Here is a 22,513-nt window from a genome sequence, read left to right on the forward strand (position 1 = left end):
TTCGATTTTTCAGAAGTAGCCATCATTGTGATGGCATACTTAGGATATCTGGGACAGGGTTATACCCATTTCCCACAGGCAGTGGTCATGTAGGGGGCGTAGTGACCCCAAGGGTCAGTAGCCCATTGACTATTACCCTACACTACCCTGATGCCCCTAAATTCAGCATTTAGGGGATTTCCTGGCACCAGAGAAGCAGATCCTGATGACCTATGACGAGTGAGGCTATGGAAGAGCCACAAAAGCAGAGAGGAGAGACGAAACAGCTGACCTGGTACCAGACCCGTGGCCTGTCTGCATCCCTTGTTGAAAACTGCGCCAAAGCCAACTCGTCCTGCAGCTGTTGACACCAGAAACCTGGGAGGACTGCCTGCCTATGAAAAAGACTAAACACCTCCTGTGAACAGCGGAACTGTTCTGAAGAAACTCCAAAAGAGGAGATTCTGAGCCCTTCGGAAGTGCCAAAACCCGACACCCAAAGTCCCTACTAAAGTGGGCCGGTGGTGCCAACAAGGTTCCCCAGCCCTCTAGAGCTCGAGTCCATTGTGGTTTCATCGCACCTAGACTCCCCGACATTACCTGCAGCCTCTGCAAGCAGGTCCTCTCAACTGCCAGTGTTCCAGTAAGGAAAAACTCGATTCCTAAGGACACCCCTGCACCCATCGCTCCTGGGCATTGAAGAAGAGGACCAAATGTGTCCCCTTATCCCCGAGCATTGCAAGACCTGAGCCCTCTTGCTGGTTCAGCCTAAGGGGCTTCCTAGCCAGAGCCTGGAGCCTCTTTTTACAGTGACTGATCCCCATTGAAACGCATTGGGCTCCCAATGCTGATTTGCACCCTGTACCCGGCTACCCTCATGCCACTGTTGCTTCTGCCTTGAACCTTGCCCACCATTCACCTTAACTCCTGAAGATTGGTCCTGTAAGTCGATCAACTATTCTCTCTGATGCCAAATAATATATAAAGGTACTTGTTATTTTTATAAACTGGGGTGGGTCACCTTTTTGAGTCATGTTGTCATTTATTAATCATTGTGTGTATTTTGCAAATGCCTTGCACTCCTCTGTGTTAAGCCTAAGGCTGCTCTACCACACTACCCCCTAATAGAGCACTTTAGGATTGCATAGCAAGCCTCTGCCCACTCATAATGGGCTCTGCCATGGTATATCAACTTATTGATATATCACATAAAGTACCAGCTTCCTACACATGTACATATAGTGATTGTATTCAGCTTCCCATTGAAGTGACGTGACCTTAAAACAGAGACCTATTCAGAGTCATACACTGCATTCCATTGGATAAGCAACAGTCACTGTCAAATTCCTTTCAAGTACCAGTTATCTGCTGCATTTCTCATAGAAGAAAACTGTCCCTTCTGGGATGTATGCATCACAAGTATCCAGGACTACAAATGAGCCTGAAAATAAGCATGACTAAGAATACCATCCGAGGTGAATAAGTGAGTATGTTTTATGGAGGGGGGAAACAAATGATGGACAGCACAAACATGCTTAGGGGCATGAATAAATGAGGCTGGTTTCCCACTGTGTTCTGAAGCATCATGTCATTCCAGGCAATGAGACACTGATACAGATATAGACTGTAGTCAAGAATGGAGTTTACCTCGAGTTCAAGCGAGCTATATATGACTGAGTGGGAAGCAAAGGTTGGGAGATGTGGACTATGAGATGAATCTGGCTGGAATTTCAGGACACATCATAACCTGGCCTATTCATCTTATCATTTTGAAAGACCCACATATGAGTCATGAATGTTAGGTGTTACCCGAGTAATGAGGGGAACTTTGAAGATAACAAAATCATGTCAATAATGTCAGAAAAGTGACCCGGCTGGTGTTCATGATTACAATCCATTTAAATTCTGAGTTGGCCTGGTATAAGTGTGTTAGACCTGACCCTTTTTGCAGGGTCTCCACTGTATTTTTGCCTTCTGTTGCTGAACCAGTTTTTGTTTGCATTAAATGTCAGGGCATTTTACTACTGCTCACCAGAGCTAAAGAGCTTCTGCTGCTCCTTCAAACTTTGTAAAATTGGCTTACACCTAATTGCCACATTTAATGTACTTGTAAGACCCTAGTAAATAGCAGTATATGTAACCAGGGCCAGTGAAATAAATACTACTAGTAGGCCTGCAGCACTCTGTGCCACCCACTAAAGTAGCCCTTTAAAACCTGTCCCAGACCTGCCAACTGCAGCCTGTAGTACAGTTTTAAACTGCTGTTTCGACCTTGCAAAATAAACCTTACTTTGTAGAGCCATAGGTCACCCCTAAGGTAGGCCCTAAAGTCTTAAAGGGGATTGCAAAACAAATACACATGTCCCACAGTTTTACATGTACAGGCAGTGAAAAACTCCTAAAATAATGTTTAACTGTTGGAAGGCCTATCTCATCCATTGACTAACACTGGGTTACCTTAATGCAAGTGAGAACTTTGGATTGGAAGCAAGTTGAAATATGTTGTTTATGCTCCAATGAATTGCAATTTGAAATCCTCTTTAATGGTGAAGTAGGATTTTAAGTGTCAATTCTGAAAACAGAAAGTTGGCATTTTCTTGTCCCAACAGTGTGTGCCCTCTGCCAGTTTCGTCGGTCACATGACTGTAAATGACACTGCTGTTGGGGCTTTGTGTTTTCCTTCCAGACAGAAACACAAAGGGTACTAGTTGTGGGCAGATGTGCCATGAGATGTGCGTGGCCCAGCTTACACTTTGAAGGGCTCGCTTCCAGGACAAACAAAAGAACCTCACACTAGTCTTTTGTCACCATAGACTTCTTGGAGCATTGACAGCAGAAGGAAATAACTTTCCAGAACCAGATGTGGGGGTAGTATACGGAATCTCCTTTATTTCAATGGCCTGAAAAATATATAAATATTGAATCTCCAGTCACTCATCAGTACACTCCTGGGGTTGTGGACATTACAGAAGGAGGACTGTCCTGTTCCTGTTCCCCTATACAACTGCCCTGCTGCTACCAGACTACTGCCTTTTTGCTTAAGGACTGCCTTGCTCTCTGACTAGGTAGACAGAACTTGCTCCATTCATCCTAGGCTAACCTGATTTACTCCAAGGTTCAATTGGCTGACTCTTGTCTGAACTACAGGGACACCAAAAGCTACGGAGGTCTCCCTAAAACTGCCCATCTGACTTGCTGCACTGGACCTGCACCTGGACCTGTCTGCGCCCTGCTGGCCACTTCTGTAGTGAGTTCCTTATCCCCAAGAGGTGCCGCTCCATGTTCTGGACTCTTGGATGGCATCAGTCAAGCTCCTCCTGTGAAGAAAGGTGAAATCCTGGGGTTTTGGGCTCCTCGAGACTGCACATTGACCTGTTTGCACCAAGTCTTTGCTACCCACAATAGCTGCGAATGTGAAGCTCATGTGAACCTGACTCTTTGCGGTAGAGTGACTGCCAGCGATGATCTGCAATGACGAATCTGCACTTCGCGCTACAGCAATGACAGTCTGTGCTGACTGGAAATGCAAAGCTCCAGCAATGACAGTCTGCGACACCTGACTGGCTATTTGTGCTACAGTGCAGAAAGCCTATTTTGCTTTGCCTGCTCTTCGCGCTACAGCACATTTTCCTCCTCACATCCTCCTTCACAGTGAACAGAACTCCTCGCATCTGACTTTGAGAAGGTAACATTTTCAGCTGGACCAATCTGGTCCCTGTATCCGACACACACCACATCTAGGTTGGCCTTAACTTGTGACTTTCCCCCAATCTAGCATAACCAGATGATCATGAGTGAATCAGATTTATTAAAATACACTTAAAAATACATAAAATAATATTGCTGCAAAATAATAAAAGAGAAAGAAAAACAGCACAATCAACAGTTAACTGAATGAAATAAAACAAATATTTATGGAAAATGGTCAATTGAAAGTTAATTTGTTTCGTATGATTATGTTGTACATGATTTTCAGTATTTCTTTCACAGATGATCTTGTGTGGCGGCTTGTGCTTTTAGGCCCTAGATCTATCTAAAACTTTCAAAATTGCATATCTTCGGTTCTACTCTTGTGTTTTTGTCATTCTGGTATCATTTTATTTATTAAAATTACTCAATCTTTCTAAATTGGTTTGGGATTTTTCTTGTGTTGTGTTTTCACTCTATTACGGTTTGTGCGCTATATAAATACTTTATACATTCTCAGTCTTGTGGCAAGCTACGAAAGGGTTAAACACGTCTAATTAAGTGATTCTTGTGGTTCACCCTGACCAGGATTGTGGTTGTCTGAGCAGGGGTTCCACCGACCTCAGCCCTTCAGCCAATAACCCGATTTCCCACTAAGTGTATCACTGTAGATTGGTGAACCATTGAATGGTGACACAACAGACCTTTTCCTAGAGGTAACGAGACACTAGTGAGCTCTAATGGCCATACCTAATTGTGAAACACAAATGTGCAATGGAAACTAGCCTAGAAACTATAGAGGGAGTTTTTATGTCCAAAATCTGCACTGGAATCCACCGATACTAATAATGTTAATGTTCAGTTAAAGGCCCTCATTTATTACTTGATAGTTTGACTTAGTTTCTTAGTCTATCACATTGAGGATAGTAGCTTATGGACTAGTTCTGTATAGTTCCTAGATGGAAAATCAGGTGATTCCAGAATTTAACCATAAATTGTGTTTCATAACATGCGATTATGATTTTGACTATCCATATAACCATATCAGTTCTTTCAAAAACACTGTGGATAACTCAGTCTGATGGAAGTTTTATAAAAGGGATAAAATGTGCCAATTTGGTATCTGCTTCTAGTGCCACCAGAGTCATGTTTTTTTTTTAAAGTATGGGCTCGATCAACAGTTTGGCAGGGAGGGTACTCTGTTGCAATGGGCAGGGTGATGAGGTCCATAGATATGGAAGACTAGGGTTGTTTGGGAGGAAAATAAAAGTTGTGAATGTTCCATGGTCTAACGCGTGCCAACGTATTAAGCATAAAACACTATTTCTTAAATGCAGCCATAAAGGGTTTTAATATTACAATTAGTAATCTTCTTTTCCTAGGGTGTCCTGATGTGTGTCTGGATGTTATGCCTCGGTTTCAGGATGCTTTATATAGCAACCCTGTAGGAAGGGCAGGGTGGATAGTTCAATTGATACACAGACCTCTCTGACTCTCACTGTAAACAGGCAAGGTGTGGCTTATCGGCTCATTCAATGGGATTGTCACCAAGTTGGAGAGGATCAGACAGCTCATAGTAACAAGAGTCTTAAATGCGAATGCCTCAGAAAAAGAACATTATTCATGTAAAAAAAAAAAACTTTAGCAATGAGATCATGTTTGGCAGTGTAGCTCCGAGTGCACTTTAGCACCAAGGAAACCAGATCAGTCGTAGCTTTCTCACACCTAGCCACGAATATAATTAAAATGTTGGAAAAGACATAATGTTATCCCAAAAGTCTATCCGTTTTTGAAAATACATATTTCCCTCTAAAATACAATCTTTCATTTTGAAATATTAAACTCCCAAACAAAATAATATTATTTTCAAGAAAGCAAACCGCAGGTTATGTCCTCAGATATCACCTTTTCATTTTTGTTACACGTTTGGTTACTATATTTACCAAGCGCTTACAAGCACTTCTGCCACACATGAGCAAAGTCTGCCCTGCAAGCCCATGCATCATTATCACATGCCCCAGAAATGCCCATAGTATGCCATCAATTCTAGCATTATGCAAGGAATGGCCCCAATAAAGCCAATAATGTTCATGATCTGTTAAAATTGGGCCACCATAAATATGCACTCAATATATAAGGATGGCTAGCATTAAGCCATGGGTGGGCACCAATATATCATGCAGCAGCACAAGTAGAAAGAAGAAGTGGGGGGGACCATTTTCCTTGCCTGCATTACTGCAAAAAATATCATTGAAATGGCACTGCCAATGATACAAGGTGCTGCCTAATAATTATATAAAGTACAATGAAATTAGTAGTGTATAGCACCATACCTCCAGTTTGTCCATCTACAGGATCTGGCATACCAAGGTTGCTGAAAAGAGAGAGTAGAATAAAAAACACGTCGGTGAAAATTAGAAACTACACAGTTTCAAGGTCAAAACTTACGAATCTTTTCTAATAGTTAACAATTGTTCAAACATTGAAAATAGGAATTACATGAAATTGGTAGGGACTGTAGCTTGAAAGAAAGAGGTGGCAAGTATAAGCTAAGGAGGCTGTGATGGTGCTTTGGTTTTTAAAGTTTGGATTTAGCTCAGAGTCTCCTTATTATAGACCACAGATCAAACTCAGGCTAATAAAAACCACACACAAAAGCTTACATAAATGTGCCCGAATAGTAGTAGTAGTTCGAGAAGAAATATTCCCTTTTAGAGAAACAGAGAGCAGTGAAAATGCAATGTAATTCAAATTCCTAAAAAATATATTACAGTCACATATAGGCGAATGGAAAGAAAATAAGACATCCATGCTGTTGTGCTGCCTGCCTAGATTGATTTGACAAATAGTTTGTACTGCATCTGATGGTGCAGTACACAATGTGTTGCAACAGTTTTAGCAGCCTCATACGTATTTGTGTCGCAAGAAGCATAAACAGTAGAAATGGGCTATCAGGGCTGCAGAAATATTACAAAAAGTAGGACCCCCGTGAAGCATTCACTGAGGGCACCAGGCCCAGAAAATCCTTACCACATTCAGAGGTCTCCTGATTATCCGGTCCTAGGAAGCTTGTTTCCGGTCCAGGGAAGACACGGCTTGGCAGTTCATGCTGGACTGTTCCCATGAGGCACAGGGTCAGACTGATTTGCATATGGCCATGCCTGAACTGGGGTGGCAGAGTGGGCTAAAGAACGGTGATGGATTAAACCCAGATCAGTTGACTGGGGGTGAGTGCTTGCAATGTTCAACACTCCGTCCATCATTTCCTTTGGTTTTTGCTCCTGAGCAGGAAGCCCATTGCCTACTGTGACCCCCCCCCCCCCCCCCGAGGGCCTAGCCAGTGTTAGTGCCCGAGTGTGAGAATTTGTTCTCCTCAACTAGAGATAAGGAAGCCCAGATATTAAATGTTTTCCAGCCTTGATGACCCACTGGACCTCCTCAACATATCCCTGCACCTAAGTGGGAGAGGTCCCCCAAGCACGAGGAGTAATGCCACAGCCCTGTTCCACTTCTCTCATCCTCCCTTGAAGGAAAGTGAAAGGCCACTTATTTCCAAACTGACTGCCCACATGATGGTGCGAGATGGGTAGAGAAGGCAGTAGCCTGCCCCATAATGCACAGTGGCAGGGACAAAACATTTACATACGTAGTGTGTGCTGCCCCAGGAAAGTAGGCACTGTCACGTAGGCACAGTCATGCAATGTGGCCACCCAAGGGAAGTTCCTGGAATTGTGGCTTTGAGCTTGGAGGATCTGCATGGAACTTTGCTGCCGAGTCATCTCTAGTTTCTAGGTACTTAGTTTACGGTAGAAATAAGACTCTTATTGAAAATGTTCACTATTGCATGCTGTGTAATATTTTGAGAATGCCAAAGCATAACAGTATCTGTGAAAATCACAAAAAAGGCATAATGTTAGCATTATTTTATATGTTTTTACTTATGTTCTTTTAATGTATTGAATTGTAACACCCTTGGGAGAAAGGCCTGTTTTTTTAGTAATACCTTCCACTTGTGTTGCGCACATAGGGTAATGTGTTTTCAGAGATTAACCAGTAAAGGAACCTTGGCAGATGTGGGTTTTGGAAATGATATTTTGCATGGTATTTCCTACATTTTTGCCTTCTTTTGCTAAACTTGATTTTGCTGGACACAGGACTACACACGTTACTCCTGCTAACCAGTGGTAAAGTGCCTGTGCTCTCCTCTCTAAACATGTTGAAAGTGGCATACCCCTAATTGGCCCATTTATTTTACTTATAGGTTCCTAGTATGTGGTACAACTTGTACCCAGGGCCTGTAAATTATTGCTACTATTGGACTGCAGCACTCTTTGTGCCAACAACTAAAGCAGAAATGTAAGACATGGCTCCAAGCCTGCCATTGCAGCCTGGGTGTGCAGATTTAAACTGCCATTTTAACTTGGTAAAATAAACCTTTTGCCATGCCTCAAGTAAAGTAGGCCCTAAGTTCCCATAGGGAAGGGTGGGTGGTATTTGAAAGTTAGTATATACATGTCTAATGTTTTACATGCCCTGGCAGTGAAAAACCTCCAAAGTCAATTTTCCACAGGTTCCATCACCGCCCAGGGGGTAATCACTTTTTCGTTAAAAGGATCATGGAGGTAATCAAAATTGCTCAGCTGACCAGTTCCACAAAGACATGTCTTAGAGCCTAATGATGGCTTGTGCTGGAGTGAGTCCAATACACCAATTGGTACACCCCAAGCCCTGGACCCTTGGCTGGTGTTAGAATCTGGCCTTTGAAAAGTATAAAACTGTTACTAGACAGCAGTTCTAGTGACTTCAATAATCTACTCAACCCAACTGTGATGTACTTGATCCGTAGGAATGTTTCTCAGTTCATGTTCCAAAACTCACTTTAAATAATTTTTTTACTAAATCATGATTTGGTAGTGCACTGTCATTTACAAACAGCAAATTTTCCATTGAAATGGTCACAAACTTTGCCACTAACATGCAGTTTTTCTGATAAAACTATGTATCGTATAAACAATAATATAATAAAATTAGGTTTCAGCATAAATGTTTATCATTTGCACATCATCCCGTAAAGTGAACTGAATATTTTTTATCCTATTAAAAACGTTTTGTCATCTCAACGAATTACAAAAAAGTGCTTTCATAACTACTAAAATACATTTTGAAATGTTTGTACAGTTCATTTACAAGCTATTGAAAGGCTGCAGAATTTACTTTCACACTCTTTGTACAGCACAATAGTCAGACAAATCACTTTACAGAATCCTCTAACTTTGCTGCTTATTTTATCCTGGAAGTTGTATTTAATTTTCTTTCTCCGACTACAAATTATAAGACATAAACTGGCATTTGACCTCTGTCTCCGAAAGCAGAGCTAATGTGGCAAGATGAAGACAAGATTTAAAGGCATCTTTATTGCTCACTCATTCACTTTCTGAGAGAACAGAACTCCTGTTCCTTATCAGCTCGCCAGAACGGGCTAGTAGGCTCTTAAAATAGCAGGCTATGATAAAATCTGACTCACCATTGTGATTGGGCACGTAGATTTATCGACGCCTCAGAGTGTACTCCTCCTGTCTCCCACACTTTAGGAAGTGTTATTTAGAAACGTTTTACGTGGAGAATGGTTGGAGACCTGGCCTGCTGTCAAAGCTGCAGCCCTCGGCGTCTAATTGCTGGTCACTATCAGCTTGCTGGTTTGCTCAACTGAAGGAGAGCAGACTCTGAGAAAAGTTGTTAAGTCTGCATGTTGAGGGCTTCAACAGGACAGCCACTGAGCAGCCGCAAAGTAAAGGCCTTTCCGGGCATGGACTTCAAATTTTTCCCCTCCATCAACGAAAACACCAGGACCCCGCACTTTAGCAACCTGCCATTGCCAAGCCTGCTTAAGATCCAGCTTGCAGCTGGTCCTACCAATAACTCATTGATGTCCATGTTTTTTCCATAAAAGTTTCTAGTCAGAAGGCAAATTCTGCACTGGGACAAACCTGATCCCTGTATCTGACCTGCCCTCCATCGTGGTCAGCCTTAACTTTTGACTTTCACCCAGTCTAGTGTGACCATATAATCGCGGTTGTCACATTGTGCTTTTTGGCACTATTTGCCACCCTCTAAGGTGACCCCTGGGTCCATTTATTAGTAAATCCAACACCGGCATCAGTGAGGATTTATTAAGACAAGAAGTTTGGTACCAAACATCCCTGGGTATAGTGAGGCCATCACGAAGCTAGGAAACTCGTAGTGACAAGTATCCAGCCCATGCATTCTTTATGGTTTCCCTGTGTACTTACAATATCCAATAATGGACTTAGACATTGTAAGGTCATATCTGCTCATGCAGATATGACCACAAATGGGATATAGTGCACCCGGCCATAGGGCTAAAAGGCCTGCAGTAGGGGTGACTTACCTATATATCATGCCATGTACGTGGGCATGGCAACAGGGCTGTGTGCCATGTTGATTCTTCGGTTTTCTCTGCACCAAGACACACAGCCTGCAATGGCAGTTTGCATGGTCTTGGTGAGGAGACTCTTGGGTGGCACAATTTGTGATGCAGCCCTATAGGACCCTCTTCCACACCAATGCCTTAGATTCCAGGGATATCCTTTACTAGGGACTTACAGGGGTGGCTTAAGCTGTGCCAATTGTGGTACAGTTTTGGGGAAAGAACACTGGCACTGTGAACCTGGTTAGCTGGGATCCAGCACACCTCAGTCAAATGTGCTTCAGAAAAAATGAAAGAATGGGGGGAAGAATGGGGGGAGGAGCTAACAAGAACCTAGTCTCCTCACATCTGTATGTTGACCTTCCTTAGTCCTCTACATACAAATTACAACTTGTTTAAAATGTGGCTGCCTGCATTATTACCACAGCTAACAAACACCGTAACTGACAAAAATAACACAAAAATGCGGCACCAATGAGAGTCAAATGTAGTTAAAGATCAAATATGCTACAACCTTTAACTCTTTTGTGGAAAACATACATTGGCCCAAGTATTCTGAAAGGACTAAATGAAGAATGGATTTGGATTACGATACATATCACCCTGTTGTTTAATTACTTTTTGGACACTATACAAATAGTTAGGTTCATTTTTGGAGTGCTCCCTTTGCAGTGTGTTCATTACCAGACCTTTAAAAATTTCCAGGGCATCTCACCTTCTCCAGACCTTACACTGCAGTGAGGCACGTTCCCACTCTCAACATAAAAACTTTGTCTGGGCTATTTGCGGCACCTAAACCAGTTCACGGTTGTGTTACAGAAATCCCTCAAAAGCTGTTGTGCTCTTTCCACCATCATAGCTTTGCCATGAAACAGTCTTCCCTTTCTTATTAATTCAGAACTTAATCTTCTTAAATTTCGTAAGCAACTCAAAAACCCCTGTATTCTTTTGCCTATTTGTACTAGTGCCGGGACATCTTAGGGTATCTGCACAATTAACAAAATTAATCAAATCAAATGCATCATCACTGGAATAAGACTTTCAAATCAATATGAATGCCTTACTTCATAGGAGACTAGTAAAAAGAAGACTGAACTTTTCTGCCAAAAGAGGTTTGTCTCATGTAAAATGTGGTTATTAGGCTTACTTTTAAGCTCTTTTAGCACAAAAGGATTTTAGTGACACTTCTTAAGCGGTAGGTGTTTTTTTTTTACTAATGAAGTACCTTCTGCCCTTTGTTCTAATGCAATAGGGCCATGTAAGGATGGTAAGCTGTCCCAAAAAGATCATCATGTTATCTTGAGAGTGAATTAATCATGAAAACTTGACTGGTCTTGGATTAAACCAAACTAATTTTGGCTATATTTTTCTGCTCAACCAAATTTGCCTTGCATGCTCAAGTCATTTGTTAAGGGCTGTTCGCAGCATTGTCAGCAGCTAGACAACATCTGAGGAAGTGTCTCTTCACCTAGTCCTTACCTTGGAATTCCAGCAATGGATTGTTTATGATGAAGACCCTCATGTATCTGCAGTGTGGTGTTTCAAGAGGCTAGCAAGGCTGCTGGTAATGTAAAGTAATGGTCAGGCTAGGAAATACTGCAGTTATTCCTGCAGAACTTCTCATGCTGCTGTAGTTCCTTTAATGCTCTTGTTGCCAATATGGCCGAAAGGATTTGTTTCATAGAAATAAATCTTCTCTGTGGACATAGAAGCCTCGATAGTTCTTAATGGAAGCCATTCTTAAGTTCCAGCCAGGGATTGTGGCGGATTTAAACAGTCAGCATAGGGACTTACAAGGGAGAGCAACGAAGAGACACTTAGAATTCCAGCGCTAGACAAAGAAACACAGGTGGTGGCAGCTGAGTTGTAATTGACTAAGGATATCTTCAGTCATGACCAAAGTTTATATGATCTTCAGGATTTAGAGAAGAAACGGACCTAAGAAAGAACAATTCTTCTTCCACTTGGAGACCGTAGCGACTGGTGACATTTGAAAGTGGTGGTGTGTAAAATTTCTGGCTGAGTGACCTGTGGAGAGCGAGTGTAGCATGTGAGCCCAACCGTCATAGAATATTTTTTAAGAGTGTGGGAAAATTAAGTGCTTTCAAGCAAATAGGAGAAAGCAATAAGGTTGATAAGGCAATTGTGAAAGTGTAGTTGAAAGTGCTTTTGGCTAGGAAGCCAGGACTAACACACGGTCTCAGTAGCATAAGGGAAGTCCACAAGGCCACTTGGTTACTACTGCATGACCCTATCATTCCCCAGAAGTACATGTACTGCACTATATAAAGAAGGATTCTGATTGATTCGGAAACACACATAAAAGAAACACGCCCAACAAAACCACCAAACTTTACCGAACCTAACCACACTTCTCGGTTATTGAGAATAGAGTATGAGAGAATGCAGGATATAAATCAATAGGTGGGTGCAACAAGACAACAATTGTGTGGGTAAGAACGCTAAAACTGATGGGAGCAAAAGGAAAACAAATGTTAAGTTTGTGAAATTGTAGAGCCGGGAAGAGGCTATTTGAGGAGCTGGCTCATGCTAAAGTGCCAAAGACTCAGATGGTAGTTGTACAGCAGAAGGATCTATGCTGCCATTTCAACAGTTCAAGATTTAAATTTGAATATTTAAAAGCTGGACAACTGGTGACCTTGTTGCATACAGAATAGCAGAAGATAGTCCAAATCTCAATCAGTCACTCTATATGACCCTATGGAAACTTGGACTTCAATAACATCTAGTCAGGCAAAAAATATATTGACAAATTTACTGATTACTGCAATAAAGGGCGCTCCTCGTGAGGCCACACTCTGGTCTATACATCTGTTGACCCTCGCAAAAGCAAGGCTGCTTTCAGGTTCTGTTGCCTGTTCTCCCCTCGCCCTCCTGGGGTTCAAATAAGAGCCTCCGACCAGAGGATGGCGGTGCTCATCTTGTATTACACCCCACCGCGCCTTCATGCTTTGTGCATTTGCAAGGTCCGTATCTCCCCTGTGTAGCAACCTCATGCTGTGACTGAACGGTCCTGCTGGGCTGGATCCTGGCTACTTATCCCAATCAGCCGCTAATCACGGTTCCTAGTGCAAACTACTTCAGGTGGCCCTGGTTGCCCTCAGGCACATCCAGGCGCAGGATCCCTCATCTAAGCCCTCTGCCGGGCCCTCCTCTGATCTCTCCGCTGAGCCCTCTGCCGGGTCCTCCTCTGAGCTCTCAGCTGGGCCCTACTCCTCGAAGAAGCTCTGCTCTTCCAACAGGTCTCCTCTTCCAGGCCAAAGGTGTGTGTATGGGTGACTGCAGCTCCCAAGCTCTGAGGCTCCCAGAACAGTGGCACATGAGGTGGACGTAGTGAGCTGCTCTCAGCTGCGGACCCCACCCTACGTACCAATTTATGGCTGAATCCGGCTTCTCCTCTCACCCGCCCCAGGCTCCAGCAACTGTATCATCTCTCAGCCAATCCTGACACTGCTCCCTTGCTGTTACACAGCATGAGAGCAGTGTCAGGATTGGCTTGAGCGGGCAAACTCACAGCTCATTAGGAGATTAGTGGTCTGCGGCCTTGAGCAACCCACGCTCACTAATGTGCAGTAGTGAGAAGCCTGTATTGTGCAAGGCAGCCGTCCAACTGGACATGCGCATTTTGGGTTCTAGTTGCCCTGCACTCACTGCTACCCATGTGCTCATCAAAATGAAGCAACCCCACCCCCTTCAGAGCTGCCACCGCCGCCATGGCTAAAGACTTACTCGGAGTCGCACACTCGCTCTAATTGAAAAGAACTACAATGCTAGTTTCAATTATAAGTGTACTGATTGTTGTATTCACATGTAATAGGGAGGCTAAAATAGCAGTGGGGCAACGCACCAAGGCACGAACCACTCCGGCTCGGAGACCTGCTGTTGCTGTAGGGTAATTAAGCTTAACAGTGTATCCTGTTGACACACCTTTACCTGCACGCCTATCACTCAATAGGCCACTTGTCATGTAAAGATTACCTACTTTCTGAGTCATGTCAATATTAGTGGCCTCTGATATACGTACAGCTCAGGATTCTATTAGTAAGTGCATGCCACAAGTTACACTGTGACCTCAGTTACCTATACACTGTATGAGTAAATAGCGATTTAAAGTGAATGCACTTTTTTGACTAACATCATGATTACCATATTGCCAAGAAGCTGTAATATCATTCTGCGCTTGAACTCTTATGGTTCACCCAGACCACCCTTATTGCACTGCTCAACCATGAACATTTCTAAACAAAGACTCGAGAATGACTCCTGCTCCTTTGTAGCCTGAACACCATTGAGTGATAGGGGTGCAGTCCCATGGCCTTGCGGATATCAGGAACTCTCACACATTTCAGCATTACCTCCAGCAGATCCTAGTGAAGTGCTTGAAGCAATACCTGCTAACATGATCTAAACTGCCTCGGTGTGGACACACAATGGTACATTGTGTTCTAATACAAAATGGAAGAGATTTGAACACAATCCATTTCATAATTTCGGAAGAAAGAGGAGTAAAGCACAAAATCTGCTATATATACACACACACACACGTACAAATGAGGTTGAAGTATCCTTTTCAGATGACAGCTCATATATATCTCTTCCGTAGTCTAAGGAAAAACATCTCTTTCATTCATTTACACTCTATGGTGAAGTGCTCAGTATCGGCAGTCAAAAGAACATGGCACTATGATTTCGGGAAGCATGTAGGTTTTAATGTTTTGCCTGCCTTATTTAGTACCTGTGAGTGGCCATGTGTGGTGCTTGATTTACTCCAAGCCTGGGATGGAGTACATTTACTACTGTTTTGACACCTTTAGGGCTTTTTTAACTTTTGATGTGAACTCTGTGAAATGCAATTGTCATACACGTTTGTGGGTGGGTGGGTGGGTGCTATCCCAAATCCTTCTAAAATTTCTCCACACTCCTCCCATTTTGTAGAAAATATTCCCCAGTCACTCCCCCAGTTCCTCCCACATTTACTATGAAAATGTATGCCTACGTGTGCGGAGAGAACTTAGCCACTGAGGGGGTCTCCTCAAGTAGATTTCTGAATAACATTTTGTAGTAGGTGACTAATACAACTGTTGAACTACTTTATGCACTACAAAAGGCAATTTGTGAACAACCTCCAAGATATTTTTAGGTTTTGCCAGGTAAAAACTGAAGTGGATTGGATTCCAACTCACCGGACCTAGTCTTCGATTAAACATTTTCAATGTTTATCCCACCTCTAGCTTTTTTATTTTAAATTCGTTTTTGCTTTGCTTTACCCTTTATGGTCTGATTTAGTATAATTTAACAACTTTTTGTCTTATTTCTGACTTTGTATCCCCTCTACCAATCATGAAATAAAAATGTATTATTTGATATCATAGTCATTATGTGATGTAAAATTCCCTACGTAATGTTGTTTGGGGTAAAGGTAAGGGTAAAGGTGAGGCGTTAGGATGTACAGTAACTTGCCAGGGAGTTTTTGTAAAAAAAAATACCATAATTATTTTGCCAATACCCACATCACGTGCCAATGACCATCAAAAGGGCTGAGCCCTTAACTTACCTTATCCTATGTGCTGTTGGTCTGAGAGCACAGATTCCACAGAAACTGGCTGGTAAGCGGACACTTCCACCCATATCTGATCCAAGCCCAATGATGGATCCACCTCCGGAAATCAAAGCCCCTTCCCCACCTGAGGATCCTCCGGGGGTCTTCTTGTGATTCAGGGGATTGAGGGTCTGCCCGTGAATTGGGTTGCTGCAGTCATAACTAAATTGAGTGAAACAAAATAAGATACAATTTAAAAGTGCCCCCAACATTTTTCAGAATTTAGCAAAAGCTATAAGTCAACCTAGATCCATATGGAGAGCCACAGTTCTCATACTTTAAGGACACATTTAGATGCCTGTGCTGTGCTTAAATGCGCTTATATTGATAGAGTTATGATGCATCAACTACAACAAGACTACTTCAATTTGCGGGTTACAGCCAAGATAAAAAAACAGGTTATGGGTTCTAGACAAAGGGATTAAAAATCTCCAATGGAATTTGGGCACATAGAAGAGGAAATTTGAGTGTGTCCCAAATGCTTTGCAATGGAATGGTGACCCCTAGTAAGCCGTCATTTTTCACAATTTATGTGCACTAAAGTTGTTTTAGGTGTCCTATTTGTTTCGACTGTTCTGGTATTTGTGTACCCATAGTTCTGAGGTATTGCGTCACGTTTTGCATTTGGTTCCTCTGCAAGCCCTCACACCGCTATAGAATAGAGTGTGCTAGTCTGAGATTTTGATCCTAGGTGCACAAAGGAATTAATAATGTTTCTTTTCAGGATGGATTCAAAGCAGGTAAGTGCCACAGGGTTTAGGGGCTTCGCTTGTTCAGGTCCACGGCCCTTGCCTAAACCCTCTGCAGTTGCACTGGCCCTCCAGCATCCCTAGGTGCCCGGAAACCAATTACACACAGCTAAGCATCGATAATCAATATCAACTATAAAGGCATTGGTTATGCTGGTTACACATTAACTGTGTCTGGATATTTTCATTTAGAAAATAAATGTACATCAAACAAATAGGTATTGGTCAGAGCACAGATTATACCCAGTACAAAACTCATGTATAAATATTAGAAATGGTCAACAAGAAAAATACCCCAATGAGCATTCCTTATCCGTCAATCGGTCATTGTAATAAACTGTAAAATGATATGCAGAGTTTTAATGTATCAACCAGAATTTTAAGAACTAGTTATTATGAGGGTAGGAAATCCAGTAGCCGATGTTAGGTTATAGATGAAGGTTTTATTGATATTAGATGTTAAGATGGTGATGGAGCAGGGTTTTTGCGAAATAAAACCTGCTTGAATTGAACCTCTCATTTAGTGAAATAATTATTTAAACCCTTAAGTGAATGACAGTAATCGCGTTTGAATTAAAAACTGCGTATGTATATGCGAGATGGGGAGACGTGTTTTTAGTAGGCCACAAGCCATGCATAACTAATGCAGAAACTAATGACTAAAAGGCTGTGAATTATAATTTTCATAAGGCTTTGATGCCATTAATAGTGCTTTGCAAAAACTCATTTAGAAATGAAGACTTGTGTGGAAATGATATTTACATTATATTTTGTTTTTCTTAGAAAGATGGAAAAAGGATTTAAATCTGAAATGGGAAAGGCCTCAGAAAACAGTTCGACGATTTAGATCTGTGGTGTGGGGAGAAGAGTTTGGCAGTGAAGTGTAATCTTTTCGTCAGTGTCCGGTGATGGCCAAGGTTGCGCAGAGGAAGACAAAGAATACCTTTACAGCAGAGTTCCTCTGAATGTGGACATGTACACAATTTGTTACATGGAATATGAGTGTGCTGCGGAAGAAAAACATATTGAGGCTTGTGAATAATATAGCTTTTATGAACAAAAGTGTTCTTAAGAAATGGAACTTGCCTGAGTGGTGTGACCGAGACACCCCTTGTTTTAGCCAATTAGAATCGTTAGGTGGGATGGATAGAGTAGTGGGTTGGACTTGTTAGAATGTAAAGTATAAATAAACCTAGAAAGTAGGAGGGGTTGTCAGCATTTTCCTAACTTTGTGAGAGGAGAGAGCTGTGACGCTGTATCCTATTCTTGAGGGCTAGCTGATGATCTACTGATCCTGAATCATAACTTTGCACTTTGATTTCCTTTGAAGTGCTTTGCTTACTCTCATGGCCAGAGGGTAGCATATCCATTTCCTAGAATCTTGGGTGATGGGTAATATTTCTTGATTTCTGATTTGCATAATAATTTGCAAATGTTTTCTTTTCTTTTGTCTTTCTACCTATCCACTCCTTCAATGCGCTGATCGTGAGATGTATTTGCACATTGTATGTTTCTTCACTGTAAGTGACACGCATTTGAGCTGTATTGTTTTTCTATGAGCAATTTACATTATTAGATAAAATCATTAACTTTACCAAAGGTGTCTGTTGTCATTATGGTATTGTAATAATTCATGGAGAATTATTAATAACCAATCCCTGCCCTCTAACAAAGATCTACAGATGGTAGATATGAGTCAAACTATTGGTAAGTGGTATTAATTCATACAGTGTGGAAGGAACTTATTGTGGATTGGGTCCAGTTTATAAAAGTATATATTTAGGTTCCCAAAATGCTGTATTAATGGTCATATAGTTGTTTCTGAAGTGTGCTCTGTAATTAGTTTCACCAGGAGCAGCCTCCCTGCTGCTCAGCCCATACTCCAACTGTCACCCCACATCACAGGCATCCTCACGTTCCATTACATCAACATGCACACCAACATTCCACACAGCACATTCACACTGGTTGAGCAGCAGAGGCAGAGAAACAGGAAAGATTCATAAACCAGATACAACACATCTTCCCCCCCTTACAGAACTCATACAATATTGTGAATACAAGAAGGAAGTACAGCAATTACATAAAGAATCTTGCATGTGAAAATGCTGCAATCGCCTAATGGAAATACACATTTAAAAAAAGAACACACTGCATCTCAAAAGAGAACATGCATAGGAAATGCTGCAATATGCCAGATGGAAACATCGCATATGATGGAACACAACGCATTTCATAAGAAAACATTGCAATATTTAAAATGTAAACATAGCATTATACGTACCTCCCCTCTTTGCAGAGCAAGTGAAAATAACAACAAGAAATGCAAGATGGCAAAGATGCTCTTAATTTAAGGTAAATCTTCCAAACTAAAAGAGCTTAAGATGGTACAAAAGAGTCTAAAAATAACACCGAAATAAAGGAGGAAACATATAGAAAAATAAATATATCCCCTCCACACGTGTACCATTATAACGCACAGACCAAGCAGATGCATGTTAACAAAACATGATGCTCCAAGTTACCACCACAACACAACAGCTGGCCAGACAAGCATGTAAATGAGAAATAACACAGCCCACCAAGCATACAAAGTAAGAGACAACCTCGAAGACAAAATAAAGTACTCCCAAAAATAATACACCACACCTGGTAACAAAAATCACTAAACCTGAAAAGAAAGGTGTTAAAAGATTACTCCAACCAGGGTTTAGCTTTTCTTCTTTTATTGGTCTTCTGGCACCACCAATGCACAGCCAGCTTGTCAGCCACAGTCTCCAACTGACTAATATGGAACACTCTACCATGGAGACAGGGTTCTAAGCTACAGGCGTGCAGGTACATTTAAAGAAGCATGCATACATGAGGATAAAGGCATGTGTACACATAAGATGACAACGCATCTCCCTCACAATGCCTAGGATAAAGTACAATAACCATGGAACAGAACAGAATGGAATACCACTCATTTCATGACAAAATCACTAAAGCAAGACAGGATCCTCCTGTGCCTCTTAGGAAGGTCCTTGGTTCTCCCATCACCAACCACATTCCTCTTAGCACCTCCACTGGAAACACCGGACCCTCGGAGCACCACCAGAACACCTCACCAGTCTGGACATGCTCCATTTGCATCCAGTGTGAACTGTTACCACATTTTACCTGATGTGCGTGATGGTGAAAGTACCCATAAATTCAGCCACACCTTTCCTTTCCCATCTAGGTTTCTTCACCAACACAATTTCACCAACACACCACTTCTTTTCCCTCACAGAATTCTTCACATCATATCTCAGTTTATACTTCTTCTGATAGTCACCCTCTCACAGATCTCCCCCTCACTCAGCTTGGGTGTCTCACAGGCAGGCAACCTCACAGGATTTAATTTAGAGGTGGTAGGTCTATACCTCAAAATTTCAAATGGGGACTTTTGAGTCACACAATCGGGTGTGGTGAGATGCGCCCACCACATGTCCCCAAGTACTCCTTTAAGAAGCAACCTTGACTCAATTGCTGTCCGCACACAGGCCTTCAACAACCTGTTCATGCGGTCAGCAAGGCTATCGTTTGCGGCGAATATAAAGCAGTTCTCTGGTGTATTATGCCAATCTGTTTGAGGAAAACACTAATTTCCTGCGTGGTAAACTGCACCCTATTATCAATATCAGTGACCAGATATTCAGGAACACCCTCGCTCGCAAATTCATCCTTCAGGAACTCAACTACCATTCTGGTGGAAACAACATCTACACACCTGGTAGACACCCACTTGGATGTATGATCCACCAACAGCAACACATAACACCCCTTCACAACTTTCTCTATTTGGTGATCCATGACTGGCCACCAGTATCTGTCCCTGACACAGGCATTAGTTAGACTCCTGCCCAGGTGTCCCTCATGACCAAGGTTAATCACCACTTGCCTCATGTTCGTCAGAGGAACAACCCTTTGCCCCCTCATCAGGGTGTCCTGGTAAATGGTAAGTTCATCCTTTATAGACCAGAAAGGTTTACGTTCAGATTCGAGTCAATTTTGAGCAGGCCAACTTCCCACCACATAATCCTTCATAATGGAAACCATGCATCCTCCATCGTGCTATTCAACCACTCCTCTTTGGAAATGGAGGATTCCATCACCCAACGCTCACACTTAGATACACTCTCATTCTCAAGTACATCCACACTCCTCAATAGCAGGCGTGAAAAACAGTCTGCAGCCTTGTTTACTAGGCCTGGCAGATAATGGACCTGGAAATTAAATTCTTCTAATCCTTCACTCCACCTTTTAAGTCTCAGAGTTGCTCTTTCAATTTGACCACAAGAAAATACCTGGACTAACGATATGTGGTCTGTCCTTACTAAAAAGGGAATTCCCAATAAGTAAAATTTAAAGTGCTTCACCGCTCATGCTATGGCTAAAGCTTCTATTTCGATGCATGAGCAATGTTCTTCACAGTTTCTTGAGAGCTCGGGATGCAAACGCCACCACCTTTTCCTCTCCTTCTTCTGCTTGAGAGAGGACTTCTCCTAACCCTTTCAAACTTGCATCCATGGTTAGGATAGTATTTCTCATGGCATCAAAATGACCGAGGGTAGGCATGTTGCTGATGGCCATTTTGATGGTGTGAAAGGCTGATTGGCATTCATCCATCCATGCAAATTGAACCTCCTTTTTAAGTAATGCTCTAAAGGGTTCTACAACGCTAGTGTATCCTTTGACAAATTTAGGATAGAATGCAGAAAGTCGCAAAAAGGACCTTACTTGCTTTCTGTCCGCTGGAATTGGGGCAGATACAATACTCTCTGCTAACTCTAATTTTTTAGCCTCCCAACACCTTCCTCAATGCCAAATCATGCTCACGTCATGCTCACATACACAACAATGTCTTCCTGAAAGAATAAAATATTAGCTATATTCCCAAGTGCCAGTTTCATGATTCTTTGGAAGGAAGCAGCCGCAGGGGCTAATCCAAACAGCATTCTGACAAATTGATAAGCCACTAAAGGTGTCATGAAAGATGTCAGGTGCCTGGAATCACGATGAAGTAAAACTTGGTGTATGCTGAAAAGAGATCAAGAATGGAGAAATACTCTGCTCTCTTCAGTATGGTGAGGGACTCAGATTTTGGGGTCAGCTCGTCGCCAGTGTTAAAAGATGACTCCAACAAGGGTTTAGCTTTTCTTCTTTTATTGGTCTTCTGGCACCACCAACGCACAGTCATCTTGTCTCCAACTGACTGTTATGGAATACACTACCCTGGAGACAGGGTTCTAAGCTACAGGTGTGTAGGTGCATTTAAAGGAGCATGCATACATAAGGATAAAGGCATGTGTACTCTGTCGGGAGGAACCGGGAATGTCAATATCGGAACTCCCTTCTGATCCCCGTCTTATGGCCACACCGGTACGGGACGAAGACGGTCCCTTTAACTCAAATCCCGATCAGAAGGAGGCGGGACTGATGCACATGACGCCGCGGCTCGAGGGCCTATCAAGAGGGGAGGTGGTGCGCAGCCGTGTGTGTGCCCAGGAAGCAGACGCGGAAGAAGGCGCGGAAAGGCTGGGAGAGATGACGCGAGAAGGAGGATCCTTAAAGCTCGCCGATACCGGGACCTCCCCCAGGGAAGAAAGACTGGGAGACAGAGCGCCCGCCCTGCTGGGAAACTGCGTCGGCGAGGACCGACACCGCGCCATTGCCCGCCACCCCCCAGGAGGAGGGTGGCTTGAACAGGTACGGGGTCGACTCCAGGGGATTCTAACCACACCGGGAGGGAGTGCCTGATAGAGGGCGGTCACTCCTATAAATCCTCACCGGGCAGCACTCTTCTTAGTTGCGGTGGCACCTCCCTCATGGCCTGTCGTCCCCTCCCGATAACCCCAGCGACAAAACTGTTTTACTGATACCCGGTTTCTTTTTCTTTCTCTTTTGTTTTTCTTTCTTTCCTCTCCTCTATACCTTGGTTCCGGTTTTTCCCTTGCAACGGAGACGGTTACCCACACGCCTCAACAGCAGCTCTGATGTAAGAGT

The 22,513-nt window shown here is 42.7% G+C and overlaps 1 protein-coding gene across 1 annotated transcript in view; it reads right to left on the minus strand.

Moving 5' to 3' along the window:
• Positions 1 to 22,513, minus strand: part of LOC146835057 (vitamin D3 hydroxylase-associated protein-like) — a 568,587-nt gene that overhangs the window by 197,511 nt on the left and 348,563 nt on the right. Inside the window, exons 5-6 of the mRNA XM_085602723.1 lie at positions 15,690 to 15,896; positions 6,000 to 6,040 (exon numbers count right to left, since the gene is read on the minus strand). Of these exons, the coding sequence (XP_085458849.1) occupies positions 6,000 to 6,040; positions 15,690 to 15,896 (248 nt within the window). The remainder of the gene's footprint in view (positions 1 to 5,999; positions 6,041 to 15,689; positions 15,897 to 22,513) is intronic.

This window comes from Triturus cristatus, chromosome 4_2 (assembly GCF_964204655.1).
Source record: "Triturus cristatus chromosome 4_2, aTriCri1.1, whole genome shotgun sequence".
Classification (NCBI taxonomy): Eukaryota; Metazoa; Chordata; class Amphibia; order Caudata; family Salamandridae; genus Triturus; species Triturus cristatus.